Consider the following 24036-nt stretch of genomic DNA (forward strand, 5'->3'; position numbering starts at 1 on the left):
GTCAAAGCATTTTTTTACATTTATATTCTCTAGGATTAGCTTAAATTCAGTACCAAGTGAAAGATGTTAAAAAAGTAAGAGCGGAGATCCTAAAACTTTCCAAATACCGATTTTCTTAAAGCGATAATCAACGTTCTGAGAACTTTTCGCAGAAACCTAAAATAATTGACATTACTTACACACACGCCACACTTAAAAGATTGCTTGCCACCAGCAAGTCCGTAGTAATGCTACCATAATGCTCCAAATGATTTAAACTGCTGGGGAATCGCTTAAGGCTAAGCTCGCCAAAATGACCCATAAATGGCAAATCCGGCACTGCAATAATACGCCGGGAATCACATAAAGTCATAAGAATAAACCATAAATTCTGAAGCGCGTCATACACACACATTCACACACACACCTAAAGCACTTATTGATGTGCAAAGCAACTGATGTAGCTTGTGGCAGCTAGATTCAAATAGAGAAAGTGACTGATAAAACAAGTAAGAGTGCAACATCAACAAAAACAACTAGGTCAGTCAAAGGAAAAGAGAATATAGCAAACAAGAAAGCGAAAATATGAAAGTTTATGACAAATTGTTGCTGTACGTGAAACGCATACAAAACTATAAATCAGTTGACCAAAGCAGCAGCGCACTTCAGAGACAATTTTATGTGCGAAACGTTTGTTGACTCATTCATATACTGGTCCAACGTTTTGTAGGTGTTTAGAGAGCGCTGTGGAGGTGGCTGACCAAAGTGGCGCAGTTTTTCAAGCGCTGTGGGTTCAGCTTTTTTCCAGCTGACAATGCGGAGTCTAACCAGCTGTTGTTGTTGTAGCAGACTATTTCCAGCTGTTGTTGTTGTAGTTTTTTTCACGCGTTCCTCTCATCATTTTGCGATTTTGTTTATGTGCAGTAAACTATTTTGTCGCACCCAAATGTACGGTTTGTGGTTGGTCGTTTGGTGGAATAGCCGTGGCTTTGATTTATTTGATTAGCCTTTTTGATAGTAGATTCATGGCAGATTTGTATTTTTTATTACTTTTGGTTGAATGCTTCGTCCTGTGAAGCGAATGAATTGTCTTCTTCATTTTATAGGTTATGGCGAAGCTTCATTAATCAGTGATTGTTCGAAATCAGGGATGGTTGGCTTGTTTTTAGGAGAAATGTTTAGGTGGCTCAATTTCACTGAATGTTTGAAGTCTGCTGTGGGATCAAGTTGTATTCGATTGAGACCGTCGACCGAGATTTTTCTCTAACACATGAAATCTACTTCTTTATTGCCGAAACTCACCCCTTTTCTAGGTCGTGTGCTGGGTTGGGGACCCGCCACGTAAAAAATACCCCCCAATTAAAAAAACTCTTGAAATCATGGTTCTTTAAATCAGTCCGACTGAGTCTAAAGAGCCTAGCATTTCAATCAAAAAGTTTATGTTCATTATAATCATGGAGTTTTGCTTTTCATTTCTTATAAACGAATAGTTTAAGGTGTTTAGTATTCTGTGGACGAAGAGATCGCACAAAGCTCTTGAAAATCATTTCAATGGAAGGAAGAGAGAAGAAATAGAGCTGCGAAAAGTATCTGATGCTTATTTTTAAGCAGTTAAGAGAATCAGTGTAGATTTGCAACTTTTGGTTTCTAGCATATAATTCAGATCGACCGTAAAAATGTATATAAAACTCATAATAATTTGGATTTCACACTCATGTACAAGGGAATCGAATAGAAGTACTCATACGTTTTATTCATACGGTCTCAAAAAGACTGTGGAATGGTTGTGTGTCTAGTAACAGGTCAGAACTTACAGGCATCACATGCTTTCTGAATAAGCAGGGACACTCTGCACATCTGACACCCTTTTTCCTTTGGTCCTACCTCTCCGAAGGAGCACGTTTTCTGGGCCTACCGTTGGAACCTCTGCTTCTGTTCGGCCTTATCTAGAACTCGTCTTAGATATCTTAGTGTTCAAAGGACTAGATGAAATATCAAAGTTATATACCGAGGCGCTCTTGAACTATGCAAAAAGCGCTGGCGTTCTGTATGAGCAGTGCTTCAGTTCGAGTTAAACTGAAACTCCATTTGATATTACAGTTAACCGATAGGTCTCTGTGTGGCGTGACAGCCATTGTAACCTTGAATTTCATACAATCTCAATTATTTCGTTCCTTCCATAATGTGTTATTTATATTGATATAATCAAAATAATCACTTCCGCAATTATTAAAGTTTTGATGACTTCCTTCGTATCAGAAATACTTTGTCCGAAGACTAAGCCATACCAACTCAGTTCATAATTTTTAGACTTAGCAGAACCAAGCACGAATTTAGAGTGAGTCACAGCCAGTGGCAGATTCACGATCGCGTTTTGAGCGTCAAATTGACAAAATACATATGTATATTGAAAAGAAAACTCCCCTAGTAAGAAATTCTACATCCGCTACTGGTGAACAACGATGTTATCCCATCTAGCGGGAGCCAACGTTAATTTCTGAAAAGCCTATTTTCAAATTATTCTTTTAAATTCTTTACGATGTTTTAAAATTTTCGTAGAACGTTTTCATTTTTCGGCTTAAAAATGGATCTGGACACAACAAGTTACTGCTGAAAGATCTAACCGAGCGTGATAACTCCTAAAATTGAGGCCACTGCCTCCAAATTTCTGTAATAAATTTAAATAATTTCGACTCGTTGTTGGATCGTAAACTTTCCATGATAAAATGGCAAACATCAGTGAAGAGAAATGTCAAAGGAGCGCGAAAAATATGGCGTCGTTTGCTGTTTCTATCGGTCTATTTTGTAACATCCCTATTGAAAAACCTGTTATATATTGACTTCTACACAAGATGGCTTGCATACTTTGGCAACGCGGTCACATTTTTGCATGTTTTCTTGATGTTAGAATAGAATTTAGGAAGGCGTTCTAAGCATACTTTTTACATTTTGGAAATATTTTGTCAGATTTTTTAATTTTTTTTTGTGTTAAAAAAACTTAACCCAATTGCTCTCAAGTCTTTAACGGTATTTAACAAAACTGCACTAATTTTTGCTTTAGTGTTTTGGTGACAGACCGACCTGTGTCCATTTTCTGACACATCTTATTATTATTCTTATAATATTATTTGTTTAACTTTATATTTCTAGTTCAAACATTTAGTGTGAAAATAATGAAACAAATTTTTACTAAAATTTACCTGCAATTCATTTTAAAGATTTTGAATTCAATTATTTTTAGATATTTATATTTACATTGTGTTTATTTTCCAAGTTGATGTTCTTGAAAATAACTTTTTGGCAATTGGAAGTTTACTTTGCGACCATTTTTTATTTTTTCTTTTATGTTTTGACTTAAAATAAGTTTTCTATTGCTACAAACATTCTTCATTGTTATTATTTGTTAATCATTTTTACGCACTATACTTTCAAACTAACATATCCTAAATTGTTTCCTATACTAACTGCTATACAACAGGCTATCACTAACACTTTGTCTAAATTATGTACTTACATTAGAACGTCCTTCAAGTAACGCCAATTTAAACATTCACAATTTTTTGCTACTTATTACGTTTCAATTACAGTTGTCAGCTGTCAGCTGTCAACTGACAGGTGTCAGTGCTTCACTGGCTTATCAAGTGTTATTTGCTTGTTTTGTTTAGGCCTTTGCTCTCATTCACATATGTCCACTCTCTCTCTCGTACTCTGTCGCGCGTTGGTCGCACTTTCTCCATTGCTGAAATTTATTGGAAAGGCGCATACTGTCGCTGGAACATCGCCTGTCACCACAGATCGAATTTACGTGTAGATGATGACGCTGTTGCTGTTTTGGCACTCACTTTTCTTCGCCTGTCATTGATTAACGGCGCGCCATTGCCAGCACATGACTGCGTTTTGTATGCTTGCTTTTCACCTATCACTGTATTCCGCTCAATATCGATATTGGCATCCGCCGCGCGCTGGCTCACAGCTTCATGCAACGCTGTGTCGGCATTGCATTCATCATTGCGCTTGCACGCCGCTGTAACTGTCAACAACTCCATTGGCAACATGTCACTGTGTAAGGCATCATTCGCGCTCACACAACCACCCAGCTGACCGCACTCTGCTGCCATTTCCACATAGAAAGCATCATCCGCCTCCATACTGCCCGCTGTCGAGGACGAACGTGTGCTACTCAGGCTGCTGCTGCTGTTGCGCGACATCCCACCACTGCCACCGCTCGCATTGCTGCCAGCGCTACCGTGACGACGCGCGGCCGCAGTGGACTTTTCAAATGGCCGTACGTCATAATAGCTGCGCGTGATGCGCGTTGCCGCCTCCACTTCCACGGCGGATGTCTTTTGCAGCTCGCGCACATGTAAGTTGTGCAAGGGTGAACTGTAGTTTGCGCGTGTGCGCTCGCCATGATGCCAGCGCGGCGGTTGTTGTGCGCGTTGCTGTTGCTGTTGCCCCTCACCATTGTTGTGATAATGCAAGAAGCTGTGCGCGTCATCATCGGCGCCGCCGTTGAATTGGCGCTGCAAATGTGGTCGCTGTTGATGTGACAGCAGATGTCGCCGCCATGGCAACACATCACAGCGATAGACATGCATCAGTCCGATTAAGAGCACGGCAAGCAGTGAAAAGGAGAGTAACAGCACAATGCCTGGATGTGTTGTGCCGCTACCCACTTCGCGCACATCCAACCATTGTTGTCGCTGTGAGTGTAGGGCGGCGCGCTCTTGTACTTGCAGTGGCTCGTGGTCGCGCCGCGGACTACTGATCGAGTGCTGTGCTGTGGGCGCATCCAAATTTTGCAGCGCAGCCACCTCATCCATGGCGGCGAGCAAATGCGCGTGATTATCATCTCTAATGATGGGCGTGTTAACGGTGCTATGCTTATGTTGCGCTATGTTATGCGTTGCCGCAAATTCCGCTAGCTCACTGCCGCTTTCAAACCAGTTGTGTGTAATGCCATTTGCTGCTGCCTCGCTATTCGCTTTTAAAAGTTTACCCGCCAGCGCGTGTGGTATACCTGCTGCAGCCGCAACGCTGCGGTCGCGTAACACAGCTTCATTTTCGCGCGGCGTATTGAGCATGTAGTGTGCCTGCTGATGTGGCGTCTGTGTGTGTTTGGTGTGCTGTGTCTGTATGGTCATTTTCTTCATAATCAAAGTGGGTTTGCGTCTGCCGCCCCCGCTGCCACCACCGCCAATATCGTCGTGTTTCCTTGGCAACGCTTTGCGCTCCAGCTCATGCCGCCTGCCACTGCTGTTCGCTCCACTAGCTTTTACTTTATGCTGTTCGTTGTTTATGTTATCTGTTGTGGTTGCGGCGGTGGTCTCTATCCACTTTGCTGTTGTTGTTGTTTTGCTTGTATTCACTGCTTTTCCTGCCAACATTTGCTTATCTGCAGGACTATCGTTATGCTGCTGCTGTTTGCCCTCGATCTCCGCGCCGCCAATCCCAAGCCCTGGCGTCACATTTGTCTGCACGTTTATTGCTTCCGCTTGTGAGCGCTCTGTATGAGTGAAGTTATTCGACTGCTGATGTGCCTGCACTGCACTCTTCTGCTGCTCCGCCACTGCTTGCTCCACGCTGGGGTGACTGTACTCTTGATGTTCGGCTTCCGTTGGCTGGCTTTTGGCCAAAGCTGGCTCGTTTGTTATCTTCAAAGTGCTTGCTTTGCTGAGTTTTAGTGTTGGTGTTGTGGTTGTTGTTGTTGACTTTACCGTCACAGTGGTTTGCTTAAGCACCTCGGCCGCCTCCACCAGCATATTTTGGCCGCGGTGCATGAGCAGCGGTGTTCCAATTAAATGTCGATCTCGTATGTGCAGTTGTAGCGGCTCGTGTTTGTGTGTTGGCGCATGTGTGCCGCTTGTTGTTGGTTGCATTATGGTCTCTATTTTTATGTTGTGCTCAGTAGTGCTTCCAGCTGCCACACCCGGCTCCTCCGCCGAGTGCCGTCGCTGACCGGAAATGTCGTTTGGATACGGATTTGCCCGTTTAAAATTATGTTGCTGCCAAAATTGTGTTGTCTTTGGCTTTGCCAATTCGTTTACTGCCAGTGTTGTTGCTGCCGCTATCATGTTCTGTTCCTTGTCCTCCTCCTCCTCTTCCGCCGCCGCTTCTTGTTTGTTTGCCTGCACTTTATGGCCGTCATTGTCGCTGTCATTTCGAGTTAAATTGTTATCTACTTTCTGTTTGGTCACTGACTTTGTCTGTATTGTTGCCTCTGACAGTTGTTGTGTTGTTGGCATAACCTTTGCTGTTGTTGTTTCTACTAACAGTGCTGCCTTTTGTGTTGTCAATTCACTTTTTGCCGCTTCACTCTGACCTGTTTGCAACGCGCCAACCCTCATTTCTCCAAATGTTGCTTCGTCCGCGTTTATCAACTTTGTTGCTGCAACACGTTTTGTTGCATGCGTTGCTCGTGCGCCTGACACGGCTTGTGAGCGTTTCATTTGTAAGTATCTTGCTGCTACAAGTTTAGTGCTTGTAGTTGCTGTTTGTAAAATTGTTGTTGTTGTTGGCGTTGCTTTTGTTGTCTTCATGTAAGTATTGTCGTTGCTGGTTTCAGTTGTTGGCGTTGCTGAAGTTCGCTCCGACAGCTGTTGTGCTGTTCTTGCTGTGCTGGCATTTTTTGCCATTTCCAATGAAGTTGCAACATCAGCACTATTTGTTGTAGTTGCAGCTGTTGCAGCTGCATTATCTAGTCGCTGCTGTTTTTCGTTAACGGAAATCTCTTTGGTATTATTTAATGATGACGTCGCTGTCAGTTTAGCATTTAACACGTTTGTTGTTGTTGTTATTGTTTGTGCATCACTCGCTTCAACGTCGCTATCTGGGTCTTGCAACGTTGCAAGAAGCATAGTTTTTGCTCCTACTCTGGGTGCTGCAGCTATGTTTGTCACTGTTGTTGTTGTTGGTAACGTTTTTAGTATACTTGTTGTTGTGCTGCCGTTTACTACCAACGCAGGCACTGTTGTTGCAGTAATTTGTTGTCTCAATAAATTGGCAATGTTTGCCGCACCACTTCCTGTTGCAACAGTTGCAAGTTGCCGCAAAGTTTCTACCACTGCCGGTGTTGTAGTTGCCTCAGCTGTTGTTTGGTTTTCCGTTGTGGTTGTTGTAGCTGCGGTAATGCCGCTTTCGCCCCTTGTGGTTCGTAGCGTTAAGTTTACGTGCTCATTTGTTGTTGTAATTTTTCTTGTTGTTGTTGGTTTCACTGTTGTTGTTATTGGAAGCTCTGTTGTTGTGTGTTTTGCTGTTATTGGAAATTTTGTTGTTGCTGTTGTCCTTATTGTTGTTGGGAATCTTGTTGTTTGTGTTGTTGTTGCTCTGGTTCTTATTATTGTTGGAAGTCTTGTTGTAGTTGTTGTTGCTGTTGCGGTTGTTTTAGAGACTTGTGTCTTATAATCAAATGGTGCTTCCGTTCCGCTGGTTGCAAGCGTTGCTGTTGTACCATCTGCTGTTGTTGTTTTCATATTTTTTGTTGTTGCCTCTGAACTTTCTGCCATTTCAGGCGTAAAATTCTTTTGATTAAACTTGAAAAGTTTCATCTCAGCTTTAACATTCTTCACCTCCTTCTTAGACTTCTTCTGGCGCGGCGCGCCCTCTTTGGCCTTCGCCTGCGCGCTGCTGCTCATAGTTTCACCAATCGCATCCTGCCTTGGCATACTTGTTGTTGTTGTTGCTGTTGCGGTTGCTTTCACATTTAATTTCTCGCTTTGCGCTCGCAATTCGTTTGGCAAATTGAATGTGAGCTCGCTGGTCGACGACTGCTCGCCGCTTGCCTCCCACTCAACAGCACAATCGGGTGTGGGCGTGGATGCGGGCGCTGGCGCGCGTACAGCCGTTTGTCTTTTGACGTTGCAATTACTCTTAAACTTTTCGAAAAAATTGTGCATCCGCACAAACTTCTGCTTCAATTCGATATTTGTGGCTGCCTCCGCCGCATCCGTGGCCTCCGCCGTCGCCGCAGCTTCATCGCGTTTTTGCTGACCCAGTTTAGCTGCACTTGCACTCAGGGCAATTACTTGTTCCTCGCCGTCGTCAATGCTGCCAATGCGATTATCGCCGTCCAGTTGTTGCTGCTGCTGCTGCTGCTGCTGCTCCTCACCCAAATCGCCCATAATACTATTGCGCTCGATATTATAGCTCTCCTCTGCCGTAATGTTGCTGCTGTCAGCTGGGCCGTTGCGTTCCACAATCCTACACGGAGTCGCCCACTCGGCAATGCTCAGCAAATCGCTGCACTTAATTGGATTCTCATCGAGCAGCAGGTCACGCAAACGCGGCAACGTGTGCACCATGGCCTGGCTGACGCCCCGCAAGCCGGCCGCGCGTAAATTGAGTGTCAGCAATTTGGGCAACGGCAGCGCTGGCAAATAGAGCAGTTTATTGCCCGAGAGATCCAGCGTTTGCAGATTATTGAGTCCTTGGAAGGTTTGCGCTTGCAAATCCATGATTTCATTGTGCTGCAAGAAGAGATGCTCCAGCGAGGTGGGCAGGCTGACGGGCACTTTGCGCAGGCGATTGTGGTCGAGGAAGAGCGTTTCGAGTATCTCCAAGCGGCCAAGCGCATCGTCTTCAATATCTTCGATGCGACTGTGCGAGAGGTCGAGATACTGCAGCAACGGGTAGCTATCCAAGTCACCGCAATTGATAATCTGCAAGGAGTAGTGCATAGAAAATCAGAAATTATTATACTTCCGAGAATTGGTGTTGCGCGCAGTGAGCGAATTAATTGAAATTAATGCGCGCTGAAGGGGGAAATATAATTTAAGTAAGTGCTTGTAAGCGGAATATCGGACTAAGTGCGGTGAGAAATCAATATAAATTATAGTTTCTGCGATGAAGTCTTTATCACTATCATAGACTTGGTATTGGATGGATTCACTAGTAAAATGCTAATGGCATGCTGTTTTATTATATCGCTTTCATGAGGTTAAAAACCGTTGGAAACTCCTCCCGTCAATGCTAGAAAAAGTATATGCATATACTATTGATAAGTATTTCAGCTTATCAACCAATACTTCTGTTTCCAATCCGTACTGATCATATCATATTAAAAAAATCGGAGAAAATAATCCGACAACTTCGCTTAAACGGTATACAACATTTACAGTGCTTCCACGTTTAACAAGTAATCGAAACGAACCAGAATATGACATAAATGATAAAAATACGATAATCGAGTAAAGTTGATTTCATGGAACTACTCGTATTTTCCTCTAGAACTATTGTTCGCTTAACCTTTTGGGAGTCCCAGATTCGGACTGATGGTAAAAGAGAAAACTGAGATAGAGATATAAATACTGACAAGAACCATAGGACTTAACGTCCCTACTTAACCCACTAATCCTTTGTACATTTCGCAGCTGTTCTGCCTCATATTGACAGCTCGTGACGATCTTGTTATTACAGATTTGTCTCAAAATTTTTTCAGTGATTCAGTAAAGTTTACCATTTCATCATGTCACATTTCACTTAGGTACATCGCTTGGAAGTTGTCCAAGCATTTTATGAAAATTCAAGTTCATTGAAAAATCTTCTCCTCAGTTGAGCCCAATTTTTGGTTCAATTATTTCGTTAAAAAACAACCTGGGGGCTTGTGGTAAGTCGGTATTCGAAATGAAGTACGAAATACTGTTACCATCAATAACGAGCATTATAACTCGATGTGAACTGACTTTTTATATTATTTTCACTGGGGTATGTAAACTCAACTACCCTTGTTCTAAGAGAGCGCTTCACTAAGAAGTTTAAAGTTACTCTGGACAGTAAGACGGAATGGTGTGATTCCTCGTTAATAATGAGGGGTAGCACTATCTATTGGTACACTGACGGCTCGAAATCACCTGAAGTCCTTGGAACAGGCATTGCGGAACCGCATACCGAACTATCCATACCAATGGGATGTTTTCCGAGCATCTTTCAAGCAGACGTTTCTGCTATAAGTCTGTGTACAGAAATGAATCTCCAACGTAACAAACGCAACCAGCGAATCGCTGTACTCAGCGATAATCAAGCGGCACTACAAACGATCCCAGCTGATTAAATTAAATCGCTACTAGTGGAAGAGTGTATATGAAGGCTGAACCGCCGGTTAATTTGCAACCGTGTACAGCTGATCTGGGTGCCAGAACATAATGGGGTAATCGGCAATGGGCTGGCCTACGAACTAGCTCCGTATGGATGAGAGAGTGGAGAGGGAACGGCACTGGCAGCAGGCAACCAGCATATGCCTCGCCAAGTTACTATTGAGAGGTTACAATATAGCTAGGTTTAGGGAAATGATCAACCTCCCCTGAGACGAATTCCGCGCTCTTTGCTGGGCACTGCAGGCTCAAGAAACACTTGGCTAACGTGAGCATAGTATCTTGCTCAAACTGTCAGTTTTGCGACATGAAACTCCAGAACACCTGATTCTAGATTGCCCAGCAATGTGTAGAAGCAGGCTTAAGGTCCTAGGATCCATCTGCATGGAAAGCGATCACATTATCTCCATCGCACCTAGCAAGTTCCTGGAATTATTCAGAGTGCTGGACCTTTATGACCATATGTGATATAGGAAAGGGCGCAATAGACCATAGGTCGCAGTGCCAAACCTCAATTATTTTCTATCCATCTATATAAAATCAAAGCTCGAGGAGCTCGAAGTAAACATTCAGCACTCTATTGCCAAAATTATCCACTGGGTCATTGGTGTAAACCGTCGTTTCAAAACTATTTTCCTGATTATTCGGAGATAAATTATCCGATTACTATCTATGTAAATGTTTCCGTTTTTTTTGCTGTTGTTCTCTATAGAACGTCTTCCCAGGTTTTTGATCTGAGCAACAATTCAATTTTGGCACGTCAAAGTCGAACAAAACTTTAGCAGTGGTGAAATTTGGTGAGCGGCACCGAATAGCCTGTAAACTCGAGTTAATAATTTAATTGAACAAAAGATAAAAGAAAGGTATACAGTGAAGAAAGATCAGGTCGTTTAAAGTATATGAGACCCTCATCAAATTAATGATCCGCTTTTCATACTTGAAGTTGTCAATGAGCGAACGGTTCTTTAGCGGTCAGCGACATGTTGGATGCAGTACTTACGACGGCTGAATCGTGGGTTCATATCCTAATTCAAATAACTTTCCAGGAAATACTAGAAACAATTTTTATTAGATATTAGTCGTTAAGCCTCTGAGCTTACTGTGTAGATTAAACAATCTCAGTTTAGCCAATTTATAACTGTAAACGACTACTAACTTCACTACTACTACTTCAAAGTTATTCCCATAGCATCACCATAAATACAAATCCAGCTCCATTTTAACAGATTTCCCACTAATCTGAAGTAACAATTTTTTAATTTTCGCACGATTTGCCGGCAGCTAAAGTAAAAACAAGAACAGTCCAGATAAAATTAAAGTGATTTCACACTAATCACAGTCACTTCAACTAAGCAGCTCGCATTAAGCCAACCCCACCAAGCGACTAACATTTTTAAAGCCACCAACTCACCGACGGTGAAGATGGTGCCACCAAGGCATAAAGTGCGAAAGTTGCCACAACAGCAAAATCTGTTTGCCAGGCGGCTGAAATAACAGTAATAACGGCGGCTGACGAGACAAAAGACAGTCAAACAGCGACGGATCGAGGGTGCAAAGCGGGTGTAAATGAGAAAATCTTTTCACCCGTTGCTACTTAACTGCCTACCCGGCGTCTACTAAACAAATGAACGAACAAATGAATGCGAGCATGAACGAGGCGGGAAGCAGGAGCGCGGCTTAGGCGATGGTGTTGGCGGTGGCTGGCAGGCATTTATAATTCCGTATAATTGGAATAAGGATAATAACGATAAAGCTAAAGCGTATGCAAACAAGCTAAGCAACGGCTGGCAAACATACAAATGCAAGCGAGCAAATAGAAAGTGCTGGGTATTTGCACACTCACACACACTCGCATATGCACACATTGAAAAGAGTAAAGCAAACAAGAAGCGGCGCAATGAAAACAAAAACAACGCAATCAAGGATAATCGTCAAAACCCTAACAATAATAACAATGAAAATCTGCTGCCACCGGCACTACGCTGACTGCGCCGTCGTCGTCGGCGCCGAGAACGAGTAGTGTTATAAAAACATAAGCCTGCTTTTAGGCGTTGTGTGTAGGAGCTCCTCATAAAGGGGACTACTTGTCAGCGCCGGATGTGTATGGGAAGTAGACAGACAGACAGACAGCAGAGAAATGCCTGCGAGCAGTTTGTGCTTGTTGCCTTTGGTGTTGTTTTCCTTGCGCTTATTTCTTTGCTATTTGGCTGATGTGACTGACGGTGCCGAGATTTTTGTTCGCTTTGTTCTGCGAGTATCTGCTGATTATTAGTATTGATGTGTGTAAACGTATTTACATGCATTTGTCGGTACTGTTAATCTTATATTTGACATTAGGGTGGGTAAATTTATAAAAATATAAATCGCTTTACTTTAAAGATTTCGATCAGTTAAGCTCTTTTGACTTGAGTACTCAAAATTCCAAACAATTTGGGATTTGTAGAAAAAAAAAGTTGCTCACCCTAATGTTAATTTTGAAAATTTGTTAAAAAATATTTATATTGTTTATTTTGAGAGCAGCTTGAAATGCCCACAAATTCAGTTTCCCATGTAAAAAAAATGTCCCAAACTCAAAATTCCAAAATTCCAAGATTTGCATGCCCAAAAAGGATTTCTACGCCAAAGAACTGATGATACCTCGGTATTTGTTTGGCCATTTTTTAAAGCCCAGCCGATGGTCTACAAAACTATACTCTACGCGAAAGAACAGATAATATGTTGTTGTTGGATCGTTTAGGGTTATTTTATTTTTCAGGGATTTTTAATTGGTCATTTTGACTTTTGCGATTTTGTTAAGGGAATTTTGAAATTGGGGTTTTCAGGTCTAACTCTATAATTTTTTGTGTGTTTGAAGAGTAATGTGAAGATATTTTCGAGTAAATTGGCTATTATTTTTATAAATATTTTACTTAAAATGGGTGCACCTTAATGAACAAACATGTTTTCTGTAAAATTTTGACTTCTGAATTATCGGACGTTAAAAGTTTTTTCCCAAAAATAAATATTTTTACATATACTTTATATAAATATAAGCATATATAGTCCGAAAAGAACAAAAATGTAAGCGTAAATATAGGAATTCCGATTGCATGAACCTTAGCGCCACCTACTGTAAAAGCTTTCTGTAAAAGTTTCTAGTATTTCTTATGACAATTATAATAAAATATATTTAGTCGGTTCCATATCAAGTTTAAAAACAAATGCCTGAGAAATAAATAAATAATTTATAAACTTTTTTTCAGTGCCTATATAGCTCTGTATATAAAAAGCTTTTCTAAAAAAATTACAAACTAAATTTATATGTTAAATTTTCTTTCCTTAAGTCCATTGAAAAAAATCGCAAAAAAAAATTTTAAAGAAAAAAGTCTTAAAAAAGTAATTACAAAGAAAATTGCCTCACCCTAATGTGGGTCTATGAAGCGCCTACTAATATTTCCAACGGCTTATAAGAAATCTTTGATACATTAGTGCTCCTTTGGAAGCGAGACAAATAAATGTGTTGCCTTCTTAAAATCACGTCAACCTTTTTGTAATCGGTTCAAACGAAAAAACCAATCTAGTCCAATTCAAAGGCGGGTCTATTAATTAATTTATTTTTTATTTGCACTTGCAACAACCATTAACCAATATGAAGCAAAATCAGCAAAATATGTAAATACCCTTTAAGGGTTAATAAAGCTGAATATCCTCGACCAGCTCTTACCGAGATTCGTCGTAAAGACAAATTCCGCAACACCTATAGCTTCCCTTATCTTCTTCCTGATTTTTATTTGCAAATTTCTTTTAGGTTTCAGGCTTTTCGCCACTTTTTCTTGCAGCCTTTGCCTTGATTCTTTGCACTGGCTTCACCATTTAACTCATTTCCAGCAGTAATTTTCTTGTTATGGTTGCTTTGTTACTCATTTAATGAGTCTCGATTTGACTTAGCGTAAATCGTCTGATCCCCTGCCTTGCCGTTGTCTCTCTCTGCCTTATTTCTATTGACTTTGAGCAAACAAACCCAGCCGTCAGCGGCGCCTTTTCTGCGTCCGAGTGTAGAACGCACCTCACTCACTCACGCGCTCTCATCGGCACCGCTACCACACACACACACACACGCATACTGATATTTATATTTGAGCATAAAAAGTTGAGCGCACAAGAGTAATGAGCAGCATAATGTTTTGTTTAGCTTGTAAGCCGTCAAAGATATACAAGCAATTATTTCGCATTTAACTCAATCGCCATTAAATATTAAATAATGATGCTTCAGCGCATTTCACTTTGGTCTCGGGCTTAGTGCGCTCGAGCGTAAGAAAGAAATCGTGGCTATTTTAGAGTGATTGAAGCGCGATAATTGCTGAGAATTTTTTATGCTAGCGAAAATAACAGTAAATGGAAAGTGGGCACCGCAGGGTTGAATTGCAAATTTCGAAACTACGTGATGCCAAGGGGCATAGAAAGAGTGACGAAAGGCCTGTAAAATAAAATTAAGAAGCTGGAATGCGCAATTTGCTTTATTTTTGGAGGGCCGGGAAAAGAAAAATAAGCAAATCCAAAGTGAAAACGATGCTCATTGTCTAATTTGACAGCAAAGGCATTGTCCACCATGAATTTGTTCCTCTTGGACAAACCGTCAACCTCAAGTTTTACTTGAAAGTCTTCAAGAGACTCAAACGAAGGGTCAATCGGGTCCGACAAGGCATCGCAACCGATTGGAAGTTGCACCACGACGACGCCCTTGCTCACACCGCCTTTCTTGTGAACAACTACCTAACCAAGACCGGCATCCCAACGCTACCGCAGGCGCCCTACAGCCCAGATGTGGCCCCACGGACTTTTTTATTTCCTTACATGAAAAGGCCGTTGAAGGGCAAGAATTTTGAGACAACAGAGGAGATCCAAGTAGTAGGCAAATTGGGTCTCAAGACTATTCCGGAGAAGGCCTTCCGTGACGCCGTCAGTGCTCTGAAATCGCACCCTCAGCGCTGCATCGATGCAGAAAGAGCCTATTTTGAATGTTTTTAAAGAATTGTAGGGATTGTTTCAATAAATTTTTTTCTGATCGATTCAGTCCTGTTACTTTCCGGACGAACTGAATTGGGATCTAAAACCGAATATAGCAATGTGGATGTATACGGCAGTCTTGTGCCAATTCTTACCATGGAGCACTGGTTTCGTGGTCCCCATTAAAGAAGCAATATAATATTAGAAAATTAAATGGCACAGAGCACAGTCTGTGCAGGGGTTACTAGGACTATTAAGTTACGTGCGACTGATGCGCTTAATATGGACCTGTATAAACGGCCCATAGATGTTTTCAGGCAGAGTTATGAACATAACGATATTCTGAACCAGCTCTAAACAAATCTAAATAGATCAAACTATATTCTCCTCAGGTTGGATTGAAATAGTCACTTTCGGGTGAGGTTAGCATCTAAATGTGAATGAAGAAGTGGTTTTGAAGTGGAGGAGGATATCACCTTACCGATGGGTTCAAAACGGACTGGTGTGTATGGACAAGAATATACTCTGAAGATCCTGATATCTCTCTCTATCCGTCTACCACACTTAGCTAGCAGCTTCCAACTGGAAGTAATAGGCATAAAGAAGGACTTCTACGAAATAACTACGGCGGGATAAAAAAAAATTTATCATATATTATTGATAGTACTGACGTTGCCAAAGATAAAATCCAGGGTAGCCAATAAATGTAAGAAGACTTGAAGGTCACTGGCAAGTCCACTTCACTTGTCAAAAAGTTGTGTTTACGCTGACAGGAACATTTTCGGCAACGAAATAGCAAACGAGTTGATAAAGTCAGAAACCGCTTTAGACGAATCCGAGGCTGAGGTATATTATTCCCGTAAATCTGATATACATAAGTATATACAAGTCGCAGTTATTCAATTTCCGAATTCCGTTTTGATTTATATTCGCATTAGCGCATTTTTTAAGCACCGTCATTGGAACGAGCGTATATAGTATTCAAACAGCATATGGTATGTAAAAATGTACATATGCATGTATGTGTGTGTTTAAAATGTAAAAAAAAAAATTCTGCTTTCCAGCAAATGCGTTACGCTTTATTAAGCTTATCGACATATGTATGTATGTACATAGGTATGTGGATATATATCACACACCCACATGGCCGGCAATTCATGCGTGAAACAAGCGTGCAAGTATCTGTGTGCATGTGTGTGTGCGCTGCTGCTACGAAAATTTGCAACTTCGTTGCTTGCCACACACTTGTGTGCGTTGTACTTCATCATTTTCATGCGTTGATTTGATATTTGCGAACATTTTCACCGTTATACTCGATTGAAGTTTTTTTCCCAACTTTTCCCTCACTGCGAGTATGTGTGTGCGTGTGCGCCTGCGTTTGTGTGTTAACATGCTGTTAATTGCTGTAAAAGCGCCGAAATTGTGCGCGCTTCAATGGCCACAAACACCCACACCCACACACACACGAACATTTATGCACAGCCACGCAGGCGACTTTTTATCAGAGCCATAAAGACGCTTTTGATGGATGCGCGCTCATTCAGTCATTTATTCATTCATTTATCGATTTTTGTGCGTAAAGCTCACGCGCGTTGTTGTCCTCTCCCACACAGTAATGATGGAAAAATATGCGAGAAAATACTAGTGAAAAAATATAGAAAAAAACAACTTTCAAGCAAATTTTTTTTTTCACTTTTTAAAATTTTTTCGTTGCTTTTGTGGTGGCAACCAAAAATAAAAAATTTCCCAGCGCAAATGTGAGAAAAAGCGAATTTGACATTCGAATGCCACTCACAGTTGCTGTTTGAATTTCAGTTGCGCCGCCAAATGCGCTGCCACCAGCAGACGCGCCGCGCCATTCAGAAGTTTTTTCCGCAAGCGCGCGTTAGTGTGCGTGTCTGCCTGTGTTGTGGGTGCCACCAGCCCGGCTTTAAGGTGATTCTTTTTTTTTCGTTTGGCATTTGATTATCGCATGGGAGAAATATGCCGCGGCACCCAATTGGTCGTGGATGTGATAATCGAAGCGTTATGTCGTGGAGGCGTGCTCCAGCGTTTTCATGCTTGTTTGGCCAAAGGAAAAAACCATAAATGCCGTTTAAATTGGAAATCATTTTCAAAATGAATTTTCCATAGAAATGTGTATTAAGGAGATGGTGTATATTATGAAATATCATTCCGTAATATTTTTTCGTTAATACTTTAAGGGGGAGCCTGATTTAGAAGCTTTTATTTAAATTTAATTTGTTGGTGTTACAAATATACTGTTGGGGTCAGCTAAATTAGAATGCCTGAACAAAGTTTCTATATTCTTAAAGCGTTTGCTGTTGAACTTTTCGGTATTAATTTGCTTTAACACTGCAAAGTGAAGGACAATGGCATTGGTGACGTATCTTATAAGCAACGAGACACTTAGAAATGATAGCTGTTGTTAAAGAAGGAAACGGAATATAGCTACCAGCTTGGTATCAGTTACCTATCCTGGTTTAATCCACAATTTTGCTTGTTTTCCAAGTAATTTTGTGAGTGGATAACTAAGAATAAGGCGCAGGCGCGTCTTAGGTGTTGTTTTCTACAGAATCAGATACATATGTACATTCTAAGTATTACCGACGCCATTTTTTTCCCGCTCTTTTTACAATTCTCTTCGGTAAGACTTGTCATTTCATCATGGAAAGATATACGATACGTCGTTGGGCCGTACTCCTTCCGTGATGATAAAGACACACACGTTACTGTGAATGGGAATCGCTTCCACTCAATAATAACCGAATATTTTCGGCCCGAATTAGATGATATGGACTTGGACTATGCGTGGTTCCAACCAGACGGCGCCATAAATTACGCAGCGAATGTCGCAGTCGATTTATTGAAGAACAAGTTTTGTGATGGTCCAGATTTGACGCCGTTAGACTATTACCTGTGGGGCTACGTCAAGTCTGTGGTCTATGCCAACAAGCCAGCGACGACCTTCGTACGAATATCGAACGTGAAAGTGTGCAGTCTTATCGGCCGATTTATGCTTGAAAACCGTCCAGAAGTGGGTTCTGCGTCTGGTCTTCTGCAAGCGTACTCGTGGTGGCCATGTAAAAGAAGTCGAGTTCCATACATAATGGCATCGAATACACTTTCACAGGAATAAATAATTGCATTGATATCCCAAAATTTTGTAGGCTCTTATTGAAAAACTTACTTACAGATTAGAATAGTCTAAAGTTCAATATTATTGCCAGGGGTTGTGGACATAGCAGATTGTTAGTAAGTGAACTTTATGGTCATTTGAAAAGATTGCTGGTCGACAGCCAAGCCACATCTATCCAAAACATATTTAAATGAAGTATTATCCATTACTTAAGATCAAAGATAGCTTCAAATGTCTACAATTCAGTCTTCCAGACCGAAATTGTTGGCATAGCAGAAGGTTCCAAGTGAGCTTCTGCTTTAACCAGCAAGTCCATAAATCTACTATTGGACATCCATTCGGCCATTAACGCTATCCGTAGCGCCTGTATTAAATCTCACTGCGTTAGGTTATGGAAACAGGCAATAGCTAGACTCTCTGTTGATAAATGGTTAGTATCATCTGCGTACTCAGTCATATAAGAACGGAAGGAAACTAAGAGGCAGACGAGTTGGTCCTTTCGGTTAATTGCCCCAAGCTGTCCTATATCATTCAGCTCCTTCAAAGATTGTATGAAGCAATGGACTCTAAAGGTACACCTTAGCTCTTGGAACTCGAAGGAAGGATAGGGCATACCACAAAGTTACTTTGGGTCGCTGGGGGACAGACCAAACAGCTTCTAGGCAGCAAAGAGCCAAGTAATATCGTAAAGGTCAAACACAGTGCATCTATAATAAAGATACGACCTATAGAAAATTGGAAAAGTGGAATTGGCGAAAAGCAGAGTCGTCTGCGTTCTTATGCCCGTGGGTCTCCACTTTTAACTAACCAAGCACCGATAAAATCGATCAACTCTGCTGGAAGTAAGTTCAAAGATGTTAGTTTGAAAAAGAAATGTACAGAATTAAAAAACGAGGTCTTATCGCTAAGAAGACGATTTTTAGGTTTGACTATAGAAATAGATATCTAAAATATATCATAAAAAATTGAATGTACCCACCTTCAGCCAGTTGTCGGTCAGCTTAAGCGTTCTCACCGACTGTGCCAAGGCCGCCGGTATCTGACACAAGCCCGTACCGCTTGCATCCAATTCTTTCAAGCTCCATGACGCGACAAACTCCTGCATAGCTGCGCCCACCTCGGGATTGTAAGCAATCGAAAGACGCACCAAGTCTGGTATACCTTGGAGCGCACGTATAGCTTCGCCACGCAACTGATTGTGCGACAAATCCAAAAACTGTAGATTCGGCAATGCCAGAAAGGTCTCATAATCTATATCACTAATGTTGTTGTGACTCAGTAGCAGCGTGTTCAAGCTGAGCAAATTGTAGAAAGTCTCACGGTAGATAGTGCCAATGCGGTTGTAAGCCAAATTGAGGTGCTTCAGAAAGTGCATGCGCTGTGGAAAGAACGCCGTCTCGAGCTCGGAAATTTGATTGCACGACAAATCAAGTGTTTCCAGTGCGCTCAACATGGAGAGATTGAGATGCGCTAATTGCGTGATTTGATTGCCGCTCAAGTGCAGCTCTCGTAAGTTGGCGCTACTCACTGCTGTTGCGTGCACAATTTGATTGTCATTCAGATTGAGTGATACAATGTTGCTTGACGCTGCGTCGCGCTGATTGAGTGGTATTGTGGTGAGTGAGTTGTTGGCCAGTTCCGCTTGCTGTAGCGCCGTAAACGCGCTCAAGTTCACATCTTGCAGCAGATTGTTGCTCAAATCGAGCGTATTAATGGCGCTGTGATTGCCATGATAATCGCGTGCTGCATCGTAGTGGCGCAATTGGGCATTTGTGATTCTTAACGCGTGTTGTACCGCTGTCTGCTGCGTCACACCCTGTGGCTGCGGCGCGTCATTGTTCACCGACGTTGCCGCAATCGCACGTCGTACCACCGCGTGTGTCGGCTGATATGCACGCTTCTTATAATAGCGATAGGACGCATCCGCGCGTCTATAGATCGGTTCATTTTCATCACGTAATATCCGATGTATGGTCTCGTAGGAAAGTCGTTTCAACTCACTGCGATATAGATTGTAATGTTCATTTGAGTCCTCGTTGCCTACTTGACTGATTTGTGGTTCGAGTGCTTCGACTTGCGCGGATTTTGGCGCCTGCATCAGCAGCTCATCGTCCTGTAAGAGTTCGGTGTCCATCTTCGCCGCTGCGTTGCCAATATTGGCAGCGATCAGAGTGATGCTCAAGAGTGCTGGCAACATGTCTGCTATGCGCGCTCTTCTAAGCAGCAGAAGACTGGCAGCTCGGCTGTTGGCGTAGTTTTTTCTTCGCGTTCTACAATTCGGCACCATTTTGTGTGAGCCTAATAAGCAGTATGGTGTTGTTTTATTTTAATTTGTTAGGTCTTTTTGATGAAATATTTTATATTTAATGTTTTTTTTTTTACTTTTTTCTAGAACTTGTATTTACTTGTACTTTTAAAATTTTTATTTATTTAATGCCTAAAGGTATACTAAATTTTTGTTAAGCAATGCTTTTTGTGCTTTATTCACTGTTGATATTTGTTTAAGCTCCTAAATGGAGGCTGCACTGTAATTTTTTCTAGCTTTCGGTTTCACTGTAAAGGATCTGACATATATATATTTTAAGCTTTTGCGCTAAAATGTATGCTGCACTTTTTTATCTTTATTTTAAATTTTTTTTAATTTTCTTGTTGCTAACGCGTAACTTAAACGCCTAAGAATATGTTTCTTTATTAATGCGTTATTTTAAATCAGCACAAAAGTATGCTACACCTTAAAAAATGCTCTCATTGACCGTCATTCCTTCTGCCGTGCCACTTTTTTATGCGCGCTCCTAAATGTATGCAACAAATATTCACCAAGTTATTGACACAATCATTAACATACACAAATAACTTTTTTCACTCGCATTTACTTTTGGTACATTTTATTGTAGAATATTTTCTATGCTTTTCTTCACCCCTTATTTGTTGTAATAACGGTTTTTTGTGACAGGTATGCAGGAAATTCCGGCGCGTAGCTTGTTGGAATACCCAGCGCCTTGTCCGCTGCAAATTTGTGTCACGTTCCACGCTTTCACTGCCAAAGCGCGGTAAAGTAGATAAATTTGTGCTTTGAAATTATAAATAATTTTGTTGTTGTTGTAGTTGGGAATATATAACGACGCTATTTATTTGCAAAAATTCCAGCTGACAGGCATTTGCGCATCAACTTGTTTACATTTGCATTTCAGCTCGCTTTTTACTCTTTTGTGTAAGCGTAGTTTTGTTGTTGTTGTTGGTATCTTTTCTATTTTAGCGCTTTTGTCTTGTCACCTTCACGTCCAGTTATTCAACGCGCCAGCAATTGAATTAGGTCGCCTGGGGAAGCAGCAGTCGTGTCTGCTTTTAGGCGCGCACTCACGTCCACTTGGCTGTTGTCTATTCAAATTTTATTTCCTCGTGTCGTTTTCATGCCTCTTAGGCGGCAGCTGTGCGCTTTCTTGTTATCCGTATTTGCTACTTGTTGTTGTATCTTTTGTCTGCTGTTTCTTCGAATTCTACTACTATTCCTTCTGCTTGTTCGTTTCCGCTTTCTTCATTTTCAACCTCTTCCACACCTACTTCGCATTTGTTGTTAATTTGCTTATGGCAAACGCTCGTAAAATGCGCAAATGGACGCGCGGCAAAAAGCGTGAAAGCAAGCGCTTGTATGTGCGCCTAAATGTATGTCAGGCAATGTGTCAGTGGCAGCGTGCGCTTTGTGCTCGTTGACGCTTGATTACATTTTAAAAATGTCAAGTGCCTGTTACTGGTTTTTAATGTCGCTTGTTATCTGGTAGTGTTTACTGCGGCTGCTGCTGTTGTTGTTATTATTGTTGTTGTTGTGGTTGCTTGCGCTTGTTTTGGCATAAAGCAACATCATTACGACGTGTCACTGTGTGCTGTTGCTTGCACTTGTTGTTTTTGTAGACATGCCATCACGTTGGTATTTTATGTTTGGGTCTTGTTGTTGTTGCAGTTGTTATTTACTCTTATTTTTTTTGTTGTTGCTTTCCCGCGCTCTTGGCTATCTGCCGCTGCCAGTGTATCTGCAATGAAATGTGAAATAAATTGTTGTAATTAGTAGCGTCAGTCGTGATAGCGCGAAAGTTCTCCGAGCGCACACCTGGCGCCGAGTTGTTGAAATTAAAAGTTAAATTAAAATTACCGTTTTTTTTTGCGCTGTACTCTAGTTTATTTAACCCCCACCCCCCTTCTTTTTCAGCTGTTATTTCGCAAATTTAAAACTTTTAGTTGTTTTTGTTGTTTTAGAGTTGTAAGCGCGCGCTTTACAAAATTAAGCGCTCGTTTATTTATTGTCCGTGCTTTTTAGCGCTCGCTAAAGTTAGTTTTCGCTTTTCCTGTATATAAAAGGCTATATTATATACAGTTAGAGCGCAGTGCTAGTAAGGCAATAAGTGAAACAGCAATTGATAGCCTTAAGTTTCCTCACATAAATTCTGCTAAATCCAATTTTAGTTACATTTGTAGGGCACTTTACCCAAGCATTTATTGTAGTCGAAAAAGTCTTTTCGTATTTTGTCAATAGTTGTCGTTGCAGTCGAAATTTTTGTAAGAAAAAAGGAAGAATACCACGCAAGCCACCAATGAAATTTTTGAAGTTTACGGAGACGAGGCTCTATCAGTTCGTGTAGCACAACAATGGTTCGCTCGCTTCTTCGCTCTGGTCGACTTATCGTTTAAAAAGGACCGTCACATAAGCAGCCATGACATCGCTAAGGAACTTGGCAATCATCAGCAAACGGTTTTGAACCATTTAAAAAAGGGTGGCTACAAAAAGAAGCTCGATGTTCAGGTAATACATGAATTGTCTGTGAAAATTTGAATTGACGGAATTAACTTCTGCGATTCTGTGTTGAAACGAAATGAAATCGAACCATTTCTGAAGCGAATAGTAACAGGAGCCGAAAAGTGGATCAAATACGACAATAATGTGCGACAAATATCATGCTTCAAGCGTGGTGAAGCTCAACAAATGGTCACAAAGGCAGTATTGGCGCCTCCAAAGGTTATGCTGAGTGTTAGGTTTGGATTGGAAAGGAATCATCCGCTATGAACTATACCAGTCTGGCCGAATGATTGATTCTACATTTTACTATCAACAACTGATGAGATTGAAGCAAGCAATCGAAAAACAAATAACCAGAACTGATCAACGGAAAGCGCTTCGTCTTCCATCAGGACAACGCTAGACCACACACATCTTTGATTACTCGCCAAAAACTGGGAGAGCTTGGCTGGGAAGTTCTGATGCATCCACCATATAGCCTTGACCTTGCACTATCGGCCTACCATTTGTTTCGTTCAATGCAGAACTCTCTTAATAGAGTAAAGTTGGCTTCAAGAGAATCCTCTGAAAATTACTTGACACAGTTTTTCGCTGAGAAACCAGTAAAGTTGATGGAATAATGTCTTTATAGGAAAAATGACAAAAAGTGGTCGACCAAAATGGTACATATTTGGTGCATTAAAGTTTATAATGATTGTAAAATAAAAAAAGTTGAATTAGAAATACGAAAAGACTTTTTAGACTACCCAATGTACTACACGAAATAAGGGAGAACTGGAGTACACATATGTATGCGTTATCTGTTAGCTGGAACTGTTTTAACAGATTTTGACAATTTTTTGGTGAGACGATGGCACAATTTAAAGGCTTTATTCGTGAAAAATTTTCTATAATATAATATATATATTTTTCTATATATCTACTATTGCTGGATTGCTATAATGGAAAGTGAAATAGTCCGATGGTTTTTAAAATTTCGATTTCTCCCTTTTAGCGCTGTAACATAGGGATGGCAGCAAAGTACTTTGTGCCGAACTTTGTTCAAATTGTTCCAC

The 24036-nt window shown here is 41.2% G+C and overlaps 2 protein-coding genes across 2 annotated transcripts in view; one reads left to right on the top strand and one right to left on the bottom strand.

The window, feature by feature from the left end:
* LOC115066534 (uncharacterized) lies at positions 1-22603 on the bottom strand. Its single transcript, XM_049448227.1, has 2 exons — positions 19172-22603; positions 1-8636 (listed from the first exon to the last, which is right to left on the bottom strand). Exons 1-2 carry the CDS (start codon positions 20477-20479, stop codon positions 3765-3767), a joined length of 6180 nt encoding a protein of 2059 aa, XP_049304184.1. The 5' UTR covers positions 20480-22603; the 3' UTR covers positions 1-3764.
* Positions 1-24036, top strand: part of LOC105231878 (protein timeless homolog) — a 455353-nt gene that overhangs the window by 165829 nt on the left and 265488 nt on the right. The window lies entirely within an intron of this gene.

Source organism: Bactrocera dorsalis, chromosome 2 (genome assembly GCF_023373825.1).
Source record: "Bactrocera dorsalis isolate Fly_Bdor chromosome 2, ASM2337382v1, whole genome shotgun sequence".
In the NCBI taxonomy this organism is placed as follows: domain Eukaryota; kingdom Metazoa; phylum Arthropoda; class Insecta; order Diptera; family Tephritidae; genus Bactrocera; species Bactrocera dorsalis.

Coding starts and splice junctions, on each gene's coding strand:
- LOC115066534 (XM_049448227.1), bottom strand. CDS start 20,479: ATGGTGCCGAATTGTAGAACGCGAAGAAAAAACTACGCCAACAGCCGA. Junction 8,637..19,171: donor TGACCGACAACTGGCTGAAG/GTGGGTACATTC, acceptor TACTCCTTGCAG/ATTATCAATTGCGGTGACTT.